This window comes from Macaca nemestrina, chromosome 17 (genome assembly GCF_043159975.1).
Source record: "Macaca nemestrina isolate mMacNem1 chromosome 17, mMacNem.hap1, whole genome shotgun sequence".
Taxonomy (NCBI): Eukaryota; Metazoa; Chordata; class Mammalia; order Primates; family Cercopithecidae; genus Macaca; species Macaca nemestrina.
This window is the reverse complement of record NC_092141.1, coordinates 63,303,286-63,327,939: the sequence shown is the minus strand read 5'-3', so window position 1 is coordinate 63,327,939 and position 24,654 is coordinate 63,303,286. Positions and strand designations below refer to the sequence as shown.

The following is a 24,654-nucleotide window of genomic DNA, read 5'->3' as shown; positions in this document are numbered from 1 at the left end:
AGGCTGTTTATTTAATACTTCCTCTTGCTAATGAAGGTACTGGTTGGGGATGGGTCGAGCTTTCCCATCTCGGCATAAGACTGCAAGATTTGAATGTGCCCTGGTGTCGGCTTCACTGACCACAGCAGGTACCCCAGGCAAGAATCTGAGCAGTTATAACAGGTAACAACAATAGAGTGTGCATCCAACTTCGGACACTTCTCCTTCCAGTTTATTTCCTTTTCCCCGCATGTACCAATGTGTTCTTTTCTCTCTTCTTTTTATATTTTTCCAAACCAGCAAGTGCGGAGGCAAGACACATCAAAGCAGAGATGGGAAGTGAAAGAGCTCTCGTACTGGACAGATTAGCAAGCAATGTGGCAAAACGAAAAAGCTCGATGCCTCAGAAATTCATTGGTAAGAATACAAACCTTTTTCCTGCTGCTGTTAGCAGATAGTTTGAATGAAATAACATAGGATGCTTGCTACACAAGTCCCTTCCTAACTTAACCTCTGTTAAAATAATTAGTTTTTCATTGCGTACTTTTATTCTTCATGGTTCATTTTGATAGCTCTAGAAAATGGAATAAAAGATATTAACTAAAGCATCATCATGACAGAAGACCGGAGTATTTGATATATAATTTCCTAAATGGACGTGATGTTTAAAATCCTGTTCCTTCCTCTTTACTCTGAATGACATATGTTGCATGAGAGAGTTTATGTAATTTATACCAGTAAGATGTTCAAGATAGCATTTTTGTAATCTTTTGTAATTATATTTTACAAGTTGGTTCGTTAGCATGCTCAAACTTTTTTCATGCTCTAAAACATATTGCCATATTTTCTTGAATTTGATTGAGAATTGGCTTTCAGGGAAAGTGGTTGGGCAAACATAGATTTATATAACAAGGTTTGATTTAATCATTTGTCTTACTGGAGTTAATTTTTATGCCATTGGTTTTCACATTGTCAAAAAATACAGCAGGATGAGATGGCTACGAAATAATTATGTTCATGAAGTGTTAGGACCTCCAAATGGCAGAGATATTTTGCTGAACTCTCCCAGATGTTTACATAAATGTGACCATGATATTTAAAATAGATTTGTATTTGTGAAGTAGACAACTGAAATTGAATATATCCGTTTTGCTATAAATTGAAAGTTGGTGATATTGAACAAAAATAGTTACCACATGAAAATAGACCTCCCTCAACATCAGTAATATTTTAGAAACCTGTCTCAGTCTCTTTTTCCAAAGCTGCTTGTAGCTGTTGATTTTTTATTTCAGTCCTTTTGTATTTATTCTTCTCAATAGCTCTTACAGATAGTAAGTTGCTTGCCTAATCTGACTAAATTTGATTCTGGTATAGATAATGTTTTTACAAGCAAACATTCTATGTGAATTATAGAGGTATATTGAAAGAACACATATATTTCAAAATTACCTAATTTGGTATTTCTGCCTATTTATTTTATTTTGACTAGCTGAAAGGTTTTTGTGCACTTTTAGTCACTTTAAGAATAAATTGTGTCAGAGTAAAGTTGGTGTATTTCAGTTGAGGGAGATCCCCTCCTCCTTGCTGTCCTCCCTCCCCTTGGTGAAAGATGTCAGGGGAGCATGTAGTGACTTCCATTTAGAGTTTAGGCACAGTAAACAAATGGTGAGTTTAAGACATTATCTAAAACATTGCCCATGTATCTTTTGGGCTTTACTTATGTGAAGAGGTTCTGACTGGAGTACAAAAAAAGCTTGCCTCATTATTCTGAGTGTATTTGAATTTGGAGAAAGTTGTGGGTTTTGTTTGTTTTGAGATGGGGTCTCACTCTTCGGCCTAGGCTGGTGTACAGTGGTGCAATCATAGCCTCGAACCCCTGGGCTCAAGAAATCCTCCCACCCCAAGTAGCTGGAACTATGGGCACGCACCACCAGGCTCAGCTAATTTTTAAACTTTTTGTGGAGATGGAGTCTCTTTATGTTACCCAGGCTGGTCTGGAGTAAGTTTTGACTCTAGAAATGACTGAAGCCGACATGAGGAGGGACATCACAGGGAGAGCTGGGCAAGAAAAAAATGTAAAGCAACTTAATTTCTTTTTTGTTGTTGTTGTTGTTGTTGTTGTTGTTGTGACAGAGTTTCACTCTTGTCGCCCAGGCTAGAGTACAATGGCACAATCTTGGCTCACGGCAACCTCTGCCTCCTGAGTTCAAGTGATTTTCCTGCCTCAGCCTCCCAAGTAGCTGGGATTACAGGCATGCACCACCATGCCCAGCTAATTTTGTATTTTTAGTAGAGACGGGGTTTCTCCATGTTGTTCAGGCTGGTCTTGAACTCCTGACATCAGGTGATCCGCCCACCTCCGCCTCCCAAAGTGCTGGGATTACAGGCATGAGTCACCGCTCCTGGCCACGACTTAATTTCAATCCAGTTGTGGTCAATGCATTTTGGTCTAAGAGAACTAAGTTTGAGAGACAGTCCCTAATATTTACAGTTGCCCCAAACCTATAGTTTAACTAAAGCCCTACTTAACATAATCCAAGTTGCTTTGGTATTTCATGGGTTCAAAAATACAGCATGCTTCCTTTGTGCAAATTCATGCCATTTTTCCTGCTGCCTCGGGGATCTGTTTCGTTTGTTTGCTACTATTGCAACCCAGTGGATTTTCACTTCACCACTTCCAGACTTGTGAGAGATGCTGATCTTGTAGGTGCTGATTTCTCTCATCTTCTGAACCATCGCATTCTCTCTGTGCTGGAGTCAGAAACCTAGGAGAGTTAGCTCTTGATTGAGCTGAAGTAGCAACTTCGGGGCTTCAGGGCCCAGAATAACCGGGGGAATTTTTTTTTTTTTTTTTTTTTTTTGTGAATTGTGGTGTAGTGCAATAAGGAGAGTACTGGATTAGAAGCTAAAAGACCCAGGTTCTGATCCTAGCTCTGTCATTTCTTAACTGTGTGTTTAGACAAATCACGTAACCTTTCTGGGGCTCTCTTTACTCATCTGTGAAATGAGGAGACTGAATAGGTGATGAAGTGACCAGGAAGGTTACTCCCATGTACAAGTCTGTGAGATTAATTAGAAAAATAAAAGGCAGCAACTATTGATACCACTGTGTGTTTAGAAAGCCCCTGTGTGTAACTTCAGATAACCTTTTTCTCAAGGCAATACAGATATGGTGTATATGCTATACACCATATCCTAGGTTTTTAGGGTCTTTTTTTGTTTTTTTTTTTAGGAAGATGGTATAAATCTGAGAATCTAAAACACAGTTGCATTAGCCCGACATTCATCTGTTTTACTTAGGGCAGTACTACTTGTTCATTCACTCTTTCATCCATTCATTCATCATACAGAAGGTTAAGAGTTCCTGTCGTATATATGGTATTCTTGTTCTTGGGCACTGTTCTAATCTTCTTGCATTAACTTGTATCCTAAACTTTTGTTTGAAAGGTTTTTTAAAAATAAAAATAAAAGAAACCCCTTAAATTATTTAACTGAATAAACCTTTGTGATAGAAAATAGTAATGTCAGCGGAGGGAAAAATGAACATTATCTGTGACACTGTGCAGTGTATTAGATGAAGTGATGTAAAACGTGGGGCTACTGTTTTCTCTCCATCTCCCCTTGCCTCGCCTCACCTCTCCTCTCCTGTCCTCTTCCCTCTCCTTCCCTCCCCTCCTCTTCCCTACTCTCCTCCTCTCCTCCTCTCCTCCTCTTCTCTCCTTTCTCCTATATTTCCTCTCCAAGGCACTGTTTTTTGAAGATTCAGCTGCCAGAGTAATGGCAATGGGTAAGGTGTGAAGGAAGAATGAGTCATTCCCTTTAATCCTTGCTGACAGTTGCACAGCACTCAGACCAGCCTTGACTTCCCTGACCTCTTGAACTGTGAGGGTAAAGGTGAAATTAGACCATCAGGTCAGCCCGCTTCTATCTCAGGCAGGCTGGAGATAATTACCAGTAGAGAACACTTTGCATCCATTAGAGATGAACTGGGGAAGAGTGACAGATTGGATCAAGTCTAAATGTATTTTGAGACACAAACATGCTCTCAAGTCAGAGAAAAATAATTTTTTTTTCTAATTATCCAAGAAATTTTGTATGGCTTTGTTTCAAATGGGAAAAAAAGTGGACACACGTCCATCAGGAATCACCATCTTTACACTGTCAGAATAATTATGTTTAAGTTGTTGTTTTCAAAGGACAAGAAGACATTCCTTTGCACATACTGTCCTTTAGGGGATTTCCTTTCTCTGAATCTTGTTCTCCTGTTATAAACTTGTTTGACTACACTTCAAACTAGGCCATCCTCAAATACTTGGCTCAAAATGGATTTCTCTCTTGGATGGAGAAGAAAAATGACTACATTTCTGCATATTTCTCCTGATTTTTATTCTTTCCCAAAAAAACAGATGTTATTCAGACCAAAGTGGTTACCATAGCATCTCCTTATTTTAAAAGTTTTATGTATTACTTTATTAAAGGAAGTTTTCATATCGAAAACATGAAAAAAAGATCTCACTCACCTGTGGTAAACATGTTAATGAGGTTTTGACACTTCAACAAACCATCGGATCTCCCTGTGAAGTAACTAATGAGAAATTGCCTGCTTTGGTTAACAGCAACAGGAAGCAGTTTTAATACCTGTTTCTAAGAGAAAAAAAAGTATTTTTCCAACCCCTTCCCAAAGGCCTGATGTCCATAATCCTGTAAGCATTACAATGTCATAGTATTTTAGGGATATTAGGAACCACCAGTGAGGCTCTTCCATGGAAGGAAGGAGGATCAGAGAGGTGGAGTGACACAGCTGCAGGTGACAGAGTAGCGCCAGACCTCGGCCTATAAGGCACTGCAGTCCAGGCCCTTCCTTCCCCAGGAGGTGACCAAGAGCAGTGCATGTCACGTGGGGGGCTTTGGACAGCGAGGAGTCTGGTCATTGAAAGTTGGTGGGAGAGGCCAGGTGCAGTGGCTTACACCTGTAATTCCCCACTTTGGGAGGCCAAAGCAGGTGGATCACTTGAGGTCAGGAGTTCAAGACCAGCCTGGCCAATATGGTGAAACCCTGTCTCTACTAAAAATACATAAATTAGCCAGGTGTGGTGGTAGGTGCCTATAATCCCAGCTGTTTGGGAAGCTGAGGCACAAGAATCGCTTGAACCCAGGAGGCAGAAGTTGCAGTAAGTTAAGATCGCATCAGCCTGGGCAACAGAGCAAGACTCTGTTTCAAAAACAAAAAAAAAAAAATTGATAGAAAAAACCCCTTGAAGAAGGGCCATTGTTCTCCCTCAAGGGTGATCCTCTTTAGAAAAGAACAGTCTTCCCTGGTGACTCCATGAGAACAGATGACATCCACACAGCACTTCCCAGTGTCTCACAGAGGACAAGACTTCTGCAGCGACCAAATGTGGTCTCCAGCTCAGCTTTCCCCAGCGCCACCCCCACAGCTCTCTCTGTTCTTTCCTCCTTCCTGTTTCTTCTTGTTCTCTGGCTCCCCTCTGTTTTCCACCTCCTGCAAGAAGTGTTAGTTTCACTTAGGTTGAGATCAGAGCCATGATGATGATTGGATATTCCATTTTCCTGCCCTTTTTGTTCATTTGCTTTTGGATGTGTGCTGATAGTAAGAGTGAGGGAGAACACTTGTGGGAAATTATATGACGCAGCAGCAAACACATTTAAGTGACCTGAAGAACTTTAAGACTTAAAGCCTGAATCTTTCACCTTACCGCATCATGGTGACTATAAATACTGGATTTCTGTTATTTTTCTAAAGGTTCGATCATTTTGCCCACCTCTTCAAAAAACCTTTCAATGGCTGCCAATGGAATCAAATCCAAACCATTCAGTCAGGCCTTCTGAGCCCTCCACAATCCGTCTCCAACTTACCTCTTCTAATTTTATCATTTCAGTCAACCAGTCCTTTGCTTCAGCCACAGTGAACTCCTCCTCCCTCTTCTGTGTAATATCTCACTCCTGTCTGAATGCCCTCCCTCATGTCTGCCCTTAAAATACACATTGTAGGCCAGGCACAGTGGCTCATGGCTGTAATCCCAGAACTTTAGGAGACTAAGGCGGGAGGATCACTTGAGCTCAGGAGTTTGAGACCAGCCCAAGTAACATAGTGAAACTCTGTCTCTGCAAAAAAAAAAAAAAAAAAAATCAAAAAATTAGCCAGGCATGGTGGCATGGGCCTGTGGTCCCAGCTACTTGGTGGGCTGAGGTGGGAGTATCGCTTGAGCTCAGGAGGTTGAGGCTGCAGTGAGCTGTGATCACGCCACTGCAATCCCACCTGGGCAACAGAGTGAGACCCTGTCTCAAAAAAAAAAAAAAAAAAGCACACATTGTCCACATTCCCATACCCCTGTGTTCTCTCTCTGCTCCATCCTCCCTCTGCACTCCAGGAAAGTTTACTAGTCTGCTTCTTCTTATAGATATGACTGTCTCCACCACCGTCACTACCACCACCTCTGATTTCAAGGAGACTTTAAAGAATAGATGAATCTTTGCCCCATATTAAGTGTGGCATATTTGAGAAGTAGTTCAGTTTTCTCTTTCCACTCTCTTGGCTACTCTATGTTTTGTTCTAGCACGTAGCATTAAGGATACTGATTTGTCATGAAATGGTGCAAATGCTGCATCTCCTCTGTTGGATTGCAATTTTGTTGTATTCCTCAAATCACCCAACATGGTGCTAAGCAAATAATGAGAATAGAGTGCTCACACATGCCTGGCACTGTTAAACACCTTATGGACATCATAACAACTCTGCGCAGCACATACTTCTTGAATGCATGTGCTGGTTCATGTGGAAAAAAGCAGTTGCTGCCACTAAGCCCCATTTCTCTCTGCTATGGGAACCGTTGCAGCAGAAAACTTAAAGTCACTGCTGCTGGTGGGGCTGTGCAGCCACGGGCAAGGTAGCAGCCATGTTAACAGCAGTTAACACTCAAACATATACTGGGATATGTGGGCTCTTGGATTACATCCTGGTTCTCTGTTCACCAACTGAGCAATCTTGGAAAGTGAATCAACCTGTTTGTGCTTATGTTCTTCATCTAAGAGATGATAATTCGTACCTTAAAAGGTATCATACAAAAATTAGCCAGGCACATGCCTGTAGTCGCAGCTACTTGGGAGGCTGAGGCAGGAGAATCACTTGAACCCGGGAGACAGAGGTTGCAGTGAGTCGAGATTGCACCATTGCACTCCAGCCTGGGTGACAGAGCAAGACCCTGTCTCAAAAAAAAAAAAAAAAAGGTATCAACCCCTAACAGGCTGGTAAAATGAGACAGTATGCAAAGTATCTAGGATGGCAAGGTAGATACAGCAAGGGCTCAATAAATAGTACTTATCATTATTGGGATTATTGTATATAAGGCATAGTGCAAGGTACTGTGAAATATAAAGACCGGAAGTAAACATATTAGGGTGGTGGGTCTTCCCCCTCAACCCTGCAGACAGCGTTCTGAATCCACTTGTTCAGTTAAGGGCCGCTTTAGCTCTAGCCTGTGATTCTGTACTTCCAAGTTGGCACTTAGAAGCCAACAACCATATGTCCTCACCACATTGCATCAGTTCAGGTCAGGTGGTTTCTTAGTTTAGAGTTAATAAAGCCAAGATATGAGAGACTGACACCCTTAAAAGGAACCACAGGTAGGGAATGGCCCACCCAGGCAACCTTAGTTTCTAAACTTAGGACTTGCTGTTGCCGTGTGTATTTTTGTTGGAAGAAGACCTCTAATTCAGCCTGAAGCTGGTATCATGAATCATTCAAAGGCGTGGTGTGATTTTGACTAGAAGCTGGACCAGATGCTCTGTGCAGGTTTGGAAGCAGTTACACTTTTGTGGTTTGACTAACCTTTTTTATGAGTGTGTTACTAAAGAAACGTGAGCTGTTGGCTTTTCAATTACTGTAGTTTACCCTTTCTGAGTTTCATACACATTGAGTCATCGTGTCTACAGGTGACTGATAATCATCTGCACTGCTCAAGTTACCGTAACTCGGAGACGAGGGGATCTGATGATTGCAAGTTGCATGCACGTGAACATCTGAGGCTGCCCCGTCTCCTTAACAATGAACAATGGTCTGTGTTAACTACAGAATTTAGTCACGTATTTCCACTCATCCAGGGGTTTATTTTCCTCTTAATGTTTTGCCTTTTACAATTTTAGCACTCAGCTGTTTTCGGACATATGATGCAGGTGGTATAGATTATGAAATTGCAGGCCTCGTTAAATAAAGCAAACCCTTGGGAGAAAGGATAAAATCAGAGTTTGCGATAGGCCTACCCCACCCAGAAACCTTCTGGAGCCTGTTAGGTGAAAAGAGAAGAAGTTTCTCAAGGACCCTTGGTATTTAGGGAGTTGAATAGAGACGGCCACACTGGAAAATAACCAATAACCTTAAAAAGGCCAAGAAACCGAAGTTCATCATTTCTGTGTCACATTCTAGGGAAGGAATGTCTGTGACCTTAGCTGGCTTTCATGTTCTCAGTCTTCCAGATGGCCTTGACCAAAGATATATCCAATCTGGAAACTGAAAATAAAAACCATTGATTGCTTTGGCCAAGGTCTACTCTGCTGTTGCTTCTCATTGAGTTTCCAAGACAGGGTGTTTTTCTTTGCATAATTTTTTTTGCTCTCAGGTATTTATCTGGAAACTATCAGGTTGGCCTTAAGGTCAGCTGCTTTCGGGGATGCAAAGACAAATTCATCTCATGGGAATAGATCTTTTAGCTGGTTCTTTTGGCTCCAATTTCTCACTGTTCTGGTCCGTCTTACACATTGCTGTTACGTTAACCACAGCCTGCCTTTCTCAAGGGCAGGTAGCCTTGGCTTTTTGTTCAGATTCACACCCTGCAGTGGGCCATTCAGCATGCCCACCATTCGGTCTTACCGTGCATTATCTTTTTTCAGTGTTTCCCCATTTTCAGTGTTTCCCCAAATGTAGGATGCAAATTGCCAGCAGGCACACGGGGCGCTTAAAACCTGGGTCCACACAGCAGGACAATTATTTTCTTTCCAGTTGTCTTTCAGTCTCACAGTATACTAAGGAGAAAAATTTAGACTTAATTTGATGCCAGTTGTCTTTAACACTAATCTCACACTTGGTAACCTCTGTTTCTAACAAAGGGGGAAGGGATCTTAGTCTCCAAGTACTCACAGTAGTATCCGATCAAAATTTAATGAAATGCTGTCTTTCATTGTCTTCATTTTTCATAGTTATCTTCTACTTGTGGAAAGTGATTCTGGTTTTCCGTTTATGTTAGTGATATAAAGTTTCCTTAAAAACCACATTTATTTTAGAAAAAAAAAAAGAAAGAAAATGTGAGCCAAATCAAACAAAGAAAAAAACCCAGGCATTTACCAAGTGTTTTCCATGTGGCAGACCCTGTTCTAAGTGCTTTCCAGTGACCCTGTGAGGTACATACGATTATCTTCACTTTACATGAGGACACGGAACACAGACAGGTTAAGTGATTTGCCCAGGGTCACACAACTGGTGACCAATGGAGCCAGCATCAAACCCAGCCCATCTGACAGCAGAGTTTGTTCTCTCAACCACCACACTGCCCTGGTGTGTGGATATTGCAGAATGTGAAGGAAGAGCGAAGCCTGAGAAATACTGTACTTCATACTTCTTGATCGCGTTTCAGCCAGACTCGCTTACTGCACGTCCTGTGTAGTCCCACCTCTCTGCCTTCATTCCCGCACTCCCCCTCAACTAGGATGCCCTCTCCCCCTTCTCTGAAAATCTAAATTCTTCCAGTTCATCAAGACCCTTCTCAAAATTTAGATTTTCCAAGAATGTTTTCCCTTCCCCAAGTACTTCTGAAGTTTCTGCATTCCCTTAATGCCTAAATACAATTTATACCAAATTGTCTTGCCTGTGCCTGTATGTTACCTTATTATTCTTTTTACAGAACACATGTTACTTCCCTGCCTAAATGCCTCAAATGTGAACATTTAGAATAAAAAGACCTCCATAGAGCAAAGCAGTCCTTTTACAACTTTTTTTTTTTTTTTTTTTTTTTTTTTGAGACAAGATCTCACCCTGCCACCCAGGCTGGAGAGCAGTGGCATGATCTCGGCTCATTGCAACCTCCACCTCCCAGGCTCAGGTGATCCTCCCACCTCAGCCTCCTGAGTAGCTGGGACTACAGGTGCTTGGCTAATTTTTTTTATTTTTTTTTTATTTTTTGAGACGGAGTCTCGCTCTGTCACCCAGGCTGGAGTGCAGTGGCCGGATCTCAGCTCACTGCAAGCTCCTCCTCTCGGGTTCACGCCATTCTCCTGCCTCAGCCTCCTGAGTAGCTGGGACTACAGGCGCCCGCCACGTCGCCCGGCTAGTTTTTTGTATTTTTTTTAGTAGAGACGGGGTTTCACCGTATTAGCCAGGATGGTCTCGATCTCCTGACCTCATGATCCGCCCATCTCGGCCTCCCAAAGTGCTGGGATTACAGGCTTGAGCCACCGCGCCCGGCCGCTTGGCTAATTTTTGTACTTTTTTGTAGAGACGGGGTTTCTCCATGTTGCCCGGGCTGGTCTCAAACTCCTGGGCTCAAGTCATCCTCTCTCCCTGGCCTCCCAAAGTACTAGGATTACAGGCCTGAGCCACCCCACCCGGCCAACTTTTAACTTATATTTTTTCTCCAGTCCCATATGTATAGGTCTTATCTTTTATCCACTAGGTTAGAGATACCTCAAGAATAGGAACTGGTTCTTCCAATCCTTTTGTTTTCTCCTGTTTTTTTTTTTTCTTCTTCTTCTTTTATTCTTCTTCATCTTTATTTTCATTGCTGAATCCTTTACCATATGGCAGTGACACATTTTGGAATCTCAACATGCCTAGGAAACATTACAGAAGGATATGGTTTAGCAAATCTCTCCAGAATCCAAGCTAACAGAATGGAGAGGCTCAACAGTGACCTCAGCCTCACCTCCAGCACTCGGCTCTCCTTCCTTGCTTTCTGTCCCCTCTCCCCACCACTTACCACTGAGCACATCTGCCCTCACTGCAGCCCCCATCCCTGCCTTCCCTGTGACCAGAGAGCCTCTGTTTTCTAACACACAACACCCACACACCCCAAAGGTGGCTAAACTCTGTTTTCAAAACTTCTCAGCAGTTTGACATGAGAAATAGGAGAGGGTGACCACAAGTATATTTTTTCAGTTAAGTGTGAGATAGACCCTAATGATCACATGTGTATCAGAGATATACTTGCCAAGCAAAGGAAGAGAAACACACTTTAGGAAAGGGACAAAGACCATGATCTCTTCTCAAGAAAACTTTTCTCAAACTTTCTACATTTGAAGCTCTTTCACTTCAGTCTCAGTCAGCCAGGACTGGTGAGTTTGGGGAGTAGCCAGCTGGAGTCTGGGGAGCTATTTTCTCTATCTCTGTAGCTATTTAAAAAGCTGCCGAGGTGAGGGACCGAGTGTCCCCACTCTTTGCAGCACTTCCGTCCCCCTGGCTACCTAATATTCCTGGCAGAAAATAACAAGCAAAAGCAAAATAAGAGTTGGGAGTTGACTGTGTCTTAAGAGATCGTGAACTATAGCAGAAGCCCCAGGCTCCCATGGGCTGGTAGCTCCCTTGTCCCTCTAGCCCCATCCTAGCGTCCTGCTTCTTTCCCTCCTTTCTTGAGGGCTCCCCTCTGACATGCACAGTGGGCATACCTTACCATGTGGCCTTCACTGAACCACATCTCTGCCCCTCCCTTCTGCCTGCTGGCTCTATTTTAACCATCCAAACACGTTGCTGCCAACCAGTGTCCCCTGAGATAGCACAATGGGAAACCATTCTGCCAGACTTGGTCTTCTTGAGCAGCAGGCAGCTTAACTTTTCTCCCTTTCTAAGGTCTCTAGAAAATATTTACAAACTCTCTGCCTTGACAGTGTTCCCTTTGTAACCCTTTCTGTCACTTGTTCCAGGTGAGAAGCGCCACTGCTTTGATGTCAACTATAATTCGAGTTACATGTATGAGAAAGAGAGTGAGCTCATACAGACCCGCATGATGGACCAAGCCATCAATAATGCCATCAGCTATCTCGGCGCTGAAGCCCTGCGCCCCTTGGTCCAGACACCGCCCGCTCCCACCTCGGAGATGGTTCCAGTTATCAGCAGCATGTATCCCATAGCCCTCACCCGGGCTGAGATGCCAAACGGTGCCCCTCAGGAGCTGGAAAAGAAAAGCATCCACCTTCCAGAGAAGAGCGTGCCTTCTGAGAGAGGCCTCTCTCCCAACAATAGTGGCCACGACTCTACGGACACTGACAGCAACCATGAAGAACGCCAGAATCACATATATCAGCAAAATCACATGGTCCTGCCTCGGGCCCGCAATGGGATGCCACTTCTGAAGGAGGTTCCCCGCTCTTACGAACTCCTCAAGCCCCCGCCCGTCTGCCCAAGAGACTCCATCAAAGTGATCAACAAGGAAGGGGAGGTGATGGATGTGTATCGGTGTGACCACTGCCGCGTCCTCTTCCTGGACTATGTGATGTTCACAATTCACATGGGCTGCCACGGCTTCCGTGACCCTTTCGAGTGTAATATGTGTGGATATCGAAGCCATGATCGGTATGAGTTCTCGTCTCACATAGCCAGAGGAGAACACAGAGCCCTGCTGAAGTGATTATCTGGTCTCAGGGATTGCCCCTAAGTATTCAGCATCATTTCTAAAAACCAATGACCTCGCCTAACAGATTGCTCTCAAAACATACTCAGTTCCAAACTTGTTTTCATACCATTTTTAGCTGTGTTCACACGGGTAGCCAGAGAAACACTGTCTTCCTTCAGAAATTATTCGCAGATCTAGCATATTATTACTTTTGTGAAACCTTTGTTTTCCCATCAAGGACTTGAATTTTATGGAATTTAAAAGCCAAAAAGGTATTTGGTAATCATTATCTTCTACAGCAATGGAATGAGTGGTCCTGGAGATGTACTACATGAGACATTCTTTCTGAGATATATCAACCATATGTGGAAAAGCCTTTCGGTCATACGTGCAAATCCACAAAGAGGAAGAGCTGACCAGCTGACCTTGCTGGGAAGCTTCACCCTTCTGCACTTCACAGGCTGAAGGGTTATGATCTAATCTCCCTAATCCAAATGACAGTCTAAGAGTAAGTAAAAGAACAGCCATAAAATAAGTATCTGTTAGGAGTAACTGAAGACCCCATTCTCCAAGCATCAGATCCATTTCCTATCACAACATTGTTTTAAAATGTCATCTGATGGCACTTCTGCTTCTATCCTTTACCCTCCCATATCCAGTGAAAAGCTGAGCTGCTTTGGGCCAAACCAATTGTCTATAGGAGAAAATCTATGCCAGAAGAACTGATGGTTTTAAATATAGACCATCACCGAAACTCCAGAAATTTGTCCACTGTGGATGATGACATCGCTTTCCTTTGGTCAAGGTTGGCAGAGCAAGGTTATAAAGGGGGAAATGGTTTGGCAGCACCAACAGAAAACAACCAACCAAAAAACAGCTACCTAAAACTTCTTCAAAGAGTTCATGGAGAATTGGTGATGCAGACCCAAAACAAATTTGCCAATGATTTTTTTCCACACACACACAAAAAAAATCCAAAAAGTATGGCTTAGCCTCCCCCTCCCCACAGGAGAGGAATTGGAGATAGATGCCACGTGTGTTTAGATTGGAGCTGAGCTCCGAGATGGGGTGAGGAGGTATACCTCTATTGGCATCACCAATTCTCCATGAACTCCATGATCATCTCCTTGATCAGACAGGCTTCGGCCCTTTTTTTCCCATTTATAATGGAATTGCTGTATTCCATGAAAATTCCTGAAAGTCTGATCACGGTTCTGCAGATGTATAAGTCATCCTTGTCACTCATAATGTGTACATACTATCAGGAGGAGTGCTGTTATCATTGTAAAATTAGCATTGGAATAGGAGGTCACAAAATCTGTTTGCTAATTAGCTATGTGACTTTGAGTAAATCATTTAACTTTTTTTTTTTTTTTTTTTTTTTTTTGAGACAGGATCTCACTCTGTTACCCAGGCTGGAGTGCAGTGGTGCAATCATGGCTCACTGCAGCCTCAACCTCCCCAGGCTCAGGTGATCCTCCCACCTCAGCCTCCTGAGTACTGGGAAAACAGGTGCACACCACCATGTCTGGCTAAATGTTGTTCTTTTTGTAGAGACAGGATCTCACTATGTTGCCCATGCTGGTCTTGAACTCCTGGGCTCAAGCAATCAGCCCACCTCAGCCTCCTAAAGTGCTGGGATTACAGGTGTGAACCACCACACCCGTCCTCATTTAACTCTTAAAACTCAGTTTCTGGCTGGGCTCGGTGGCTCACACCTGTAATCCCAACACTTTGGGAGACCGAGGCAGGCGCATCATTTGAGGTCAGGAGTTCGAGAGCAGCCTGGCCCACGTGGTGAAACCCTGCCTCTACTAAAAATACAAAAATTAGCTGGGCAGTAATGGCACATGCCTGTAATCCCAGCTACTCGGGAGGCTGACGCAGGAGAATCGCTTGAGCCTGGGAGGCGGAGGTTGTGGTGAGCAGAGATCGCACAACTGCACTCCAGCCTGGGCGACACAGTGAGACCATGTCTCAAACAAAACAAAACAAAACAAACAGAGACCAAAAAAACCTCAGTTTCTTCATCCATAAAATAGGAATTGGACTTAAACATTCTCTTAGGTCCCTTCTAGCTTTAATTCTGATGTGATTATGCAGTAACCACAAGTTATTTTTTAAACCTCCTAATGTATGGATATTAAGCAGAGGAGTATTTATATGAATACACGTTTCACATTCCTTTGGTATGAAAATGGTGTGTTAAGTTTTTCCTTTAACTACTGAGTTGTGAATGTGAAGAAGGTGGTGGAGAGGAACAAAAAACAGAAAGGTATTTTGATCTTGCCCCAAAGCGTACACACAAATTGGCACATGCAGCTGTTTGCCAAAGCCTTTTTTTTTTTTTTTTTTTCCTTTTTAAGAAATTATGTTAGGGAAAATAAATTCTGCTTCCAGGGACAACTTCATGGAGCCTATTTACAAATTAAGAGTCAGCTTTGTGAACATTTCTACCAGAGCCAAGAATCCCAAATTCCTGGTAGATTAGCGTTTTATTTCTAAAGGGCTTATGCATTCGGCTCCAACTCAACTCATCTATGTGCTGCCAGTAATTAAAATGTTCCACCTCAGACTGCACAAATGGCTTATCCTTCTTTGTGGCATGGCGTCTGTCTCAGGAAAAAAGGTTTTATGAAATTCCATGGCAACAGTCCCAACATGTTTGAGACTTCAGCTAAAGGAATGGATGTATTTTGGTGTGTAGTCTTCAGTATATCACCGTATTTCCGTAATACTAGACTCCAAGCTATGCCAGATTGCTTATTCCCTTTGTGAAAGAGAAGTTGCTCATTATGTTCTTGAAATATCACACATCGTGTTGGTTCTTCAAGGGACAAGAGAAAGAGAATTTGGAAGCAGGGATTAGTAGAAGAGAAAACAAGGGAAAGGAAGCTTTTCCACTAGATTACTGTTCAAGTCTTTGCAGAGGAGACCAACTTTTTGTTTTGTTTTGTTTTGAGACAGAGTCTCACTCTTATCCAGGCTGGAGTGCAGTGACACCATCTCGGCTCACTGCAACCTCTGCCTCCCAGGTTCAAGCAATTCTCCTGCCTCAGCATCCCAAGTAGCTAGGATTACAGGTGCCCACCACCATGTCCGGCTAATTTTTGTATTTTTAGTAGAGACCGAGTTTCACCATGTTGGCCAGGCCAGTCTCGAACTCCTGACCTCAGGTGATCTGCTTGCCTTGGCCTCCCAAAGTGCTGGGATTACAGGCGTGAGCCATCGTGCCCAGCCTGAGACCACCTTTTGCATCTCAAGATTGTGAAACCGAGGCCCATTCCACCAGCCTGGGGACTCTTTTTATAGATATGATCCTCCTTTTTCCTGTGACTAATTAATTTGCTGCATGATTTCTGTTCTTCTGAGTTTAGTTTTCTGAGTAAGGTGACCACTCACAAAGGCACTTTTTTTGTGGCATTCTGAGCCTAGATTGGGGCCCATCAATTCCAGAAAAAAATCTATGTGTGGAAACTCTGCATCCTTAAGCCTTGAAGTTGAACCAGATATGCAGTGGTTATCATCACACAGATAAACGCTTCCTTCTGTACATACCCCTTATGCTGTACTAATTAACCAACCCCTTGCCGGGGCTGGGGGAGTGAGGGTGAAGGAGAATCTTAGCAGAAGGGCAGAGTCAGGAATTGCATCTGCCACTGCTGGGCACAGGGCTTCAGGCAGTACCTGTACTTTCTCATGCAGACTCCCGCTGAACACAAGCCTTGTAGGCCCTTCTCCTTCATTTCCCACCAGCCTCTTATCAGGCAGGCCTTCCACCATACACCCAGGAGGCCATGGTCTGAGGAACAACCAAACCCATGCAAAGGGCCAGGCGTGGTGGCTCACGCCTGTTAATCCCAGCACTTTGGGAGGCTGAGGCAGGCAGATCACCTGAGGTTGAGAGTTCAAGACCAGCCTTACCAACATGGAGAAACCCCATCTCTACTAAAAATACAAAATTAGCCAGGTGTGGTGGCGCATGCCTGTAATCCTAGCTACTCGGGAGGTTGAGGCAGGAGAATCGCTTGAACTGGGGAGGTGGAGGTTGCAGTGAGTCAAGATGGCACCACTGCACTCCAGCCTGGGCAACAAGAGTGAAACTCTGTCTAAAACAAAAACAAACAAACAAAAACCCATGCAAACTTTCCTTGCAGCCAACGTGACAGAACTGGGCTGACGGTGGAAAAGAAACAGAACCAGTGCTCCAAGAGTTTTTAAATCTATTTTTATATTTTGTGTATATATATATTCTTAGAGGACCAGGGTCTCACTATGTTGCCTAGGCCAGACTCAAACTCCTGTGCTCAAGCAATCCTCCTGCCTCAGCCTCCCAAGTAGCTGGGATTACAGGCATGCACAAACAGTGCCCAGCTCTCCAAATGTTTTCTGCCACTACCTGAAGTGTTGCATCGGTACTTCCTACGGAGAGACAACTAAATAGAAATGTCTCTCCCGTGAGTCCCCACCACGACCACCAGAAAAAAAAAAAAAAAAAAAAAAAAAATGAACTCATCAGTCTTTAGTTTCCTCAAGTTATTCTCCCAAAAAGACATTCGCCCTGGCACAGATAAGCCAGCTAATCTTTTTTTTTTTTTTGAGACAGAGTCTTGCTCTGTCATCCAGGCTGGAGTGCAGTGGCGCAATCTCGGCTCACTGCAAGCTCCGCCTCCCGGGTTCACGCCATTCTCCTGCCTCAGCCTCCCGAGTAGCTGGGACTACAGGCACCCGCCACCACGCCCAGCTAATTTTTTTGTATATTTAGTAGAGACGGGGTTTCACCGTGTTAGCCAGATGGTCTCGATCTCCTGACTTTGTGATCCACCCGTCTCGGCCTCCCACAGTGCTGGGATTACAGGTGGGAGCCCCCGCGCCCAGCCTAGCCAGCTAATCTTATGCTTTGTGACCCATTCTGAGCTGTTCCTGACACAGCTTCTGACTTTGTCAGTGACCAAATTTCTCACCTTTTAAATGCAGTGCTTAACATTTTGTTAGGCCCATACTCAAAATGGTCCAGATATAAAATGGCCTCAGATTTTGACCTTCTAGGCTCAAACAATCCTCCCACCTCAGCCTCCCAAGTAGCTGGGACTATAGGCACACCACCATGCACAGCTAATTTTTTTGTGTTTTGTTTTTTTTTTTTTTTTGCAGAGATGGCTTTCGCCATACTGCCCAGGCTAGTCTCAAAATCCTGGGCTCAAGCAATCTGCCCACCTCAGCCTCCCAAAGTACTGGGATTACAGGCAAGAGCCACTGCGCCCAGCCACAACCTCAGATTTCTTTGGCAAACAGAAATGTTTAAAAACACAAAACCTTGCTCAATTGAAACACTGTGTTACTATCAAATCTCATATCCACATAAAGTTTTTCTTTTTGGCTTTGTTTTGTGGGAAACAGATAGAACATAAAGTTTTTCCAGGTAGCATCTGTATCACTAGTATTCTCCTATTTCCTGCCCCACCCCCACCTCCCCAACCCTTACTGAACGTGAGGTTTAGAATGTTTTAAGGAGGGCCGGGTGCGGTGGCTCACGCCTGTAATCCCAGCACTTTGGGAGGCCAAAGCAGGCGGATCACCTGAGTTTGGGAGTTCGAGACCAGCCTGACCAACATGGAGAAACCCCGTCTCTACTAAAAAATACAAAATTAGCCAGGCGTGGTGGTGCATGCCTGTAATCCCAGCTACTTAGGAGGCTGAGGCAGGAGAATCACTTGAACCCGGGAGGCAGAGGTTGTGGTGAGCCGAGATTGCGCCATTGCACTCCAGCCTGGGTGACAGAGCGAGACTCCATCTCGGAAAAAAAATACAAAAATTAGCTGGGTGTGGTGGTGCACACCTGTAATCCCAGCTACTCGGGAGGCTGAGGCAGGAGAATTGCTTGAACCTGGGAGGCACAGGTTGCAGTGAGACGAGATTGCACCATTGCACTCCAGCCTGGACAACAGAGTGAGACTCCATCTCAAAAAAAAAAAAAAAAAAGCAGTACTGTTACATATAATCCCAAGTGATAAGACCACAATGGAAATGTTTCTTTTAAGCCCTCACTTTAAAGTGTACCCCACTGAGAGGAGGTATGTTGGACTCTAGCAGAGGTTTGGAAACTCTGGGACACTCAAGATTTGTGAAAGAGCTTGACTATCTGAGGACTCAAAGACTCAGCTTTGGGACTTGTGAGCTCAAGAAAAGAAAAAGGAGCGGTGAAACTTTGTCCTAAAAGTTAGCAGCAGGAACAGAAGAAAAAAAAAAGCGATATATAGCGATACCTCATCTTTTAGAGAATTGGAAGCTATTTTTGTGTTCACACAGAAAGTATGTTCAAAAAACCTCTATATCCAGAGTTCAGACAAGGAGAATGATTTGAGATATAAGTGCCAATAAAGGAGGACAATTTTGATCTGAAACCAGCAGCGGGACCTGGGCCACCTCAGGAAAAGGACTGTTCTCCAAGGCAGCACAACTGAGTGGTTCTGAGAATGAGCCCAGGGTTCGGGACTCCTGACCCTTTAGGACCATGGACACAGAAGAGCCTGAAGGAGAGTTGTGGGCTTCAAACTTCTGAGGTTTATAAAGTAACACAAGACTGTGCCTCTCCCTCGCTCCAGCTGTAGATAGTCTTTGCCCCACCATGGTCATGAAGATACACAGGTTTTTGCACTTTGAATAAATTGGACACAAGTTTCCTCTTTTTTTTTTCCTTTTGAGACGAAGTCTCGCTCTGTTTCCCCAGGCTGAGTGCAGTGGTGCAATCATGGCTCACTTGCAGCCTCAACCTCTTGGGCTCAAGCAACAAGCAGAGCGATCCTCCCGTCTCAGCCTCCCAACTAGCTGAGACTACAGGCATGGGCCACCACACCCAGCTAATTTTTGGACTTTTTGTAGAGACAGAGTCTCACCATGTTGCCCAGGCTGGTCCTGAACTCCTGGGCTCAAGTAATCTGCCCACCTCAGCCTCCCAAAGTGTTGGGGTTACAGGCGTGAGGCACCGCGGCCGGCCTGAATTTCTTCTTAATACTGTATCACAATAGTGGGCTGTCTTATGTGTGGATATCGATTGAGCTATTTGAAATAGGAATGTTGATGGGTGTATTAAATTTTTGTAAGGATATAACAATATCTACCTTCCAAGGATGTTGTGAGGTTTTCCATAATTTTGTATATGAGCTAATGTTACCATTGAGGGGTGGTGTGGATTATGTTGGATGGTTGTACATTTTCAGTGGAAAATGTACTGTGTCATAAATGTAAAGACATGAAAAATATCCCAAGACCATACTAGATCATAATAGTAATTCCTTTACAAATGAATTATGGAGGTAACTGATCTCTAACACAGTTTCCTTCATGTTGTTTTAATGCACAAGGGCAGAGGATCTACTGACCCTTGGAACCAACCTAAGCTAACTACGTGCTGTAGACACTTCATGGTGTCGCACCCAGGAAAGTCAAAGCGCTTTGCTCCCTCACTGTCTATGAGTCCTCAACCATTAGTACCCCACCCCCTGCCACTTCATGAGTTTCTTCAAATGCTTCTCACTGTTCATCTCTCCATGGACCCTACTCCAGAAAGCCTGGAGACGAGACCCAAGATGCCACCCAGCTTCCCCAAGCCCTTGCCACACATCTGTGAGTCTATCTCACGCTCTGTAAGTGCTGCTTTGCTTCTTCCTCCCTTGAAAAGACTGAGAACACACATTTTAACATGTTAGGAAAATGGCGCAGCCTTAAAAATGACTGATCCCACCACCAGTGACTCATGTACACTCCAGGCTAGCAGACAAGGCCCTTTTCGGTGGGCCTGCTTCTGTGGGTTCACAGAAACCAAATTACTGTGGGTTGCAAAGAATTAGCAGGTCATTTACAAAGCAGACATCCCTTCACCCAGACTGTGGTTTTGCATGCTCAGGTTCTCAGTCTATGAGCTTTGGTGCAGGATCATTTTGGCTTCTGGAAAAAACATAGCTTATTTTAAATTTCTGGTTGCCAAAGCCACCACACATGTGGTCTGTGGATGACCATTGTCTGCAGAATGACGAGGAAGGAACAGAATGTGGTTTGGGGCTCAGGGTGGCCTTCCCACTGGGAGGGAAGGCGGGAGGGAACCCTTGCCCTGGGTTTTGACACAGCCTGTGCTCACAGCCTCTCCTCTCATCTGCATTTCTCAGAAATGCCCTCCCTGCCCAGTGGTGACTTTCCCTCGTCACTCCTATGGAGTTCTACCCAGAGCCCAGCCATGTGTGGCACTGTGAAGTCTACTCCTCTGTAAAGACGGTTTAAAGAAAGTCAGCTTCTGAAATGTAGCAATGCTAGCCCTTGCCAGAATCCTGTAAGAAGTAGCCCTGCTGATAGTTTTCTAGGTTTATCATGTTTGATTTTTACACTGAAAAATAAAAAAATCCTGGTATGTTTGAAATTAGTCCTTGTGCATCCTTATCATTTGTAGCTGCTGGTGTCAGGATGTAGAAGGGTTTCATCCCACCCCAAGGAATACTTTCTTAATTTCGCCCCTATATTTCTTAAAGTCCAGTTATCAAGAAAAATGAATTATCACTGAAATCAAGGTTCTCACCTGACGCCTTGCTGAGCCTACCACTGTGATCCTGCTGCTGGCCCCTGTACCCACCTGATAGGGTTCCTGGTTCCACTGGTCCTTAGTTCACTAAGGAAACTGGAGGAGGTTGGGGACCTGGACTTAGCACGATCAGCATATTCAGCACAGTGCACCCCTATTCCAAGTCACTGCTCTGCCTTCCTCCCTCAACAGAGGTTCTTCTTAAAATATAGTCAAGTTCTGACTTTTTCATGTGTCGGGGCTCATTGAAATCCACATTGGGAAACTGGAGTTGCAGTCCTTAAACTCCACCATATTTAACTAGTTTTTAGATACTTGGAGACCCAAACTGAAGGTGTTAGGGGGAAAAGTCCTAAGAGAATGGCATAGGGATGGGGCTGCTTTCTGCCCATCGTGATTGTGTTCTCTCTTAGAAAACATTAGAGAAGGTAGAGAGAGAGTCTGGCCTTTGCTCAGCCTCATCTAAAGCACCCTCCATTTTCCCTCTTCTGTGGAAGAGGCATGAAGAAGATGGTCTGAAGTTTTAAGACTAGCAAATGTGGGGCCAGGCTGGCACCAGCGTCCTCTGGCTCCAAGTTCAGCACCATCTCCCTCCCATCAGTACCTCAAAATGTCCGAACTGGTTGAGGGTCTCCTACTGGAGTCTTGCTCAAGCTGAGGAGGAGAAAGGAATGGCATGGCACCCTGCCTTTGCATTTTAGCACTGAATACATTCAAAAACGGCCCCTCAGTAGCTGGTTTTCAGCCCTGGAGAGAAGATTATATGGCCTTCTCCATCCCCAATCCCTTCCCAAAGCAGAAGCAGCTCAGGCAGAAGAGAGGGAGACAGGGAGACCCTGACCCCCTTTGCCAGCAAACAGTGACTGGAGACCCAAGCCGGCGTTGGGGTTGAATGGACTCCCGGGCTGAGAAGAGTTTTCCTTCCTGATTCTTGGTAGGTAATTCGATGCCCTAGAGGGTGGTGGACCTGGCAGTGGAGGCCACCCCACACCTGCACCCTCCTCCCCCTCCTCCATCACTCAAAACCCAGGAACATTCACTTAGGCTGCTGTGCCCAAACCTCCACCTGCAGGCAACTGCCACCCGAGGGCAGGCAGGGGGAAAGGACCTAGCTCCTTGCCCTCATATCCTGTCCCTCAGAATCCAGGGTCTGAGGAAGAGTGGAGGTGACAGCTCCAGGAAGACCAGAAACACTGGCCCAAGGGATGGTGGAGGGGTGCATTCGGCCCAGGCCACAGTTTGGGCTGTGGAGCATTCCCGGATCAGACGGTTGTTTGCATAAAAGCCAAAAGCCACTGCACCTGGGGTGGGGAGGCCCTCTGGGGAGGTGCTCCCTGGCTTGGGGGAGAGGGGGGAAGGAAGGTGTCATGGAAAGTCCCTGAAGGACACGGGGTGTTGAATTTGCTGTGGTTTTGTTTTTAACTCTGTCTTGACCTGTGAAGTAGGCAGCTGCCTCCCTTCCCCCCAAATAACAGACCTTCCCCCAGAATAACACACACATACCCAAGGAAAGGGCTGCAGTGGAAAGGCCTGCGGGTGATGGCAGCTGCCCCCCTTCCCCAGGAGTGAGGGGGCAGGAAGCCCCAGAACAGCTTTTCCCATCACCTTGCCTCTCCACCCCAGTCCCCTGGCCCCCTGGCCCAGAAGAGCTGCCTAGGCAAATAAACCACAGCACTGGGGGTGGTGGTGGATGGGAACTAGGGGGGCGATGCCACCTCCTCCCCCAGGCTTGTCCTTCCACCGCCCAATCCCCATCCCACCCCCACTGGAATTGCATTCTCAGTGTCTCCCTGAGAATGTCTCACTCACAGACCTCAGCTGCCCCGCTAGACTCCTGGGGAGCTGTGTGTCTCTTTGCGTGTGAGTGTCTGTCTCCATCTGCGCCTGTCTCTCTCTCTGCATGTCTGTCTGTGTTTGTGTCTGTCTGCCTGTGTGTCTGTGTGTGCGTGCACATGTCCCGTGTGTGTGTGTGTGTGTGTGTGTGTTTGTGTATGTTTGGGAAAAGCAGGCAGAGTCAGTGAATCCAGCAAAGCTCTGAAGTCCCAAGCAAAAGACAGTCGCAGACTCCCGCGAGTATTTGGAGTCCTGGTTCCAATCCCAGCGCTCTCCCTCTGGGCATGAGCCCAGACACTTGACTTTCCCTTCTGGGCGTTGATTTTCCCCAGAGTCAGGGATCTCTGAAGGGCCTTCCAGCTGGTACTCCTAAGACTGGCCTCAACCTCACTGCACCAGCCGGGCTCTAGGTCTTCCCTCTCCCTCCTCTCCTCACTGGGCGCTGGAGCTAGAGTAACAGTGGCCCGGCCCGTGACTCTCTCTCTCGAGGCCATTTTCCTAACTGCTCTATCAAATTCCAATCCTGGGCCCCAGGGGTAGGGGACAGGGTCCCCTCACCTGTGGAATTGTAGGAGGCTCGGAATATGCGCGCTGAGGCTAGATCTGAACCCTTGGTCCCTGCCCTTTCTCAGGTTCTCCTCTTAATTCTGCGTGGACCCAGAACCCAGATTCCCGGCTGGGGTGCCTGGGAGAGGAAAGCGAGGCTGGCGGAGAGGGGGCAGGGGTGCGGCGCGCGGTGGGAGTGAGGGGGGTGTGAGGGGAGGGGCAGCTGCACTTCTGAGAAACAGCTCGGCGTCTCAGCAGCCCGCAGCCTAACCCCCTGCCTGCGGCTTCACAGCTCCCTCCTACCGCCGCCCACGCCGCTCGGGGCCTCTCCGGGGGTCGGCAGCCCCGGCGGAGGCGGTGGCTGCTGGGGAAGAGCGGCAGCTCGGGGGACAGCAAAGTGGAACCCATGGGGGGGTGGGAGTAGACATGGAAGAAAGTGTGGGTCGCGTGACACCCCGGGAGTAAAAGGCCTCCCCTCATCGGGGTCCCGAGCGCCGGATCTCGGCATGCCCGCGTGTCCCCCCGCCGCCCCCACGCTGTCCCATCGCAGCCCGAGGGGGATCCAGAAGTGAAACTGCCCGGGTCACAGCCCAGCGCCGCTACTGCACCCCGCCCCGCCCTTCCGGGCACTGCCGTGGCGCAGGATCTCCCGGCGCTCGGGCGCCTGCGGGGAGGAAATGGGGGAGGGGCAGGGGAAGTGCCCCGCGGGCATCTGCAGCGCGCGGCTGCTCTCCTCGGGGTGCCCGCGCGTAACCGGGGTGGGAACCTGGAGAGACCCAAGCCCGGGAGGCCAGGCTGCGGCGCCCGCACTTCCCGCGACGGCCGCTGGGTGTCACTGCAGCCGCGCGGCTGACCCGGCTCGGCGCCTGCGGGAGTGGGAGACGCTGGGACGCCGGGACTAGGCCGCCGCGCCGCACGCCAGTCTCGCCTGCCCGCGCCTGGAGGCCCCGCGACGCTGGGATGCGGCGCCCACACCTCCCTCCACCCGCCTGGCCAAGGGAGCACCCCCCGCGCCGCCCACCTACTCGCAGCGAGGCCCGGACTAAGCAGAGTTCCGCAGCGACCGGCTCGTGGCTGCGGCGCCACGCAAGCCACGAGACCGATGGCGCC

General features: G+C 46.2%; 1 protein-coding gene and 1 long non-coding RNA gene across 6 annotated transcripts in view; one reads left to right on the top strand and one right to left on the bottom strand.

Annotated features, from left to right (window-relative positions):
• The window catches only part of LOC105472239 (IKAROS family zinc finger 3), a 107,473-nt gene extending 86,464 nt beyond the window's left edge, over positions 1-21,009 (top strand). For both annotated transcript variants that reach the window (XM_011725295.3, XM_011725294.2), the window contains exons 7-8: positions 280-396; positions 11,905-21,009. In XM_011725295.3, coding sequence (XP_011723597.1) covers positions 280-396; positions 11,905-12,608 — 821 coding nt within the window. In that variant the 3' untranslated portion in view covers positions 12,609-21,009. The remainder of the gene's footprint in view (positions 1-279; positions 397-11,904) is intronic.
• On the bottom strand, positions 396-24,654 carry LOC139359636 (uncharacterized). Of its 4 annotated transcripts, none has more exons than XR_011615820.1 (4): positions 24,570-24,654; positions 10,673-10,818; positions 4,500-9,253; positions 396-553 (listed from the first exon to the last, which is right to left on the bottom strand). It is a non-coding gene; the product is annotated as an uncharacterized lncRNA (long non-coding RNA). The 4 variants fall into 4 exon arrangements; XR_011615821.1 differs by lacking the exon at positions 396-553 and having other exon boundaries at positions 3,666-9,018; positions 9,134-9,253; XR_011615822.1 differs by lacking the exon at positions 396-553 and having other exon boundaries at positions 3,666-9,253; positions 24,566-24,654.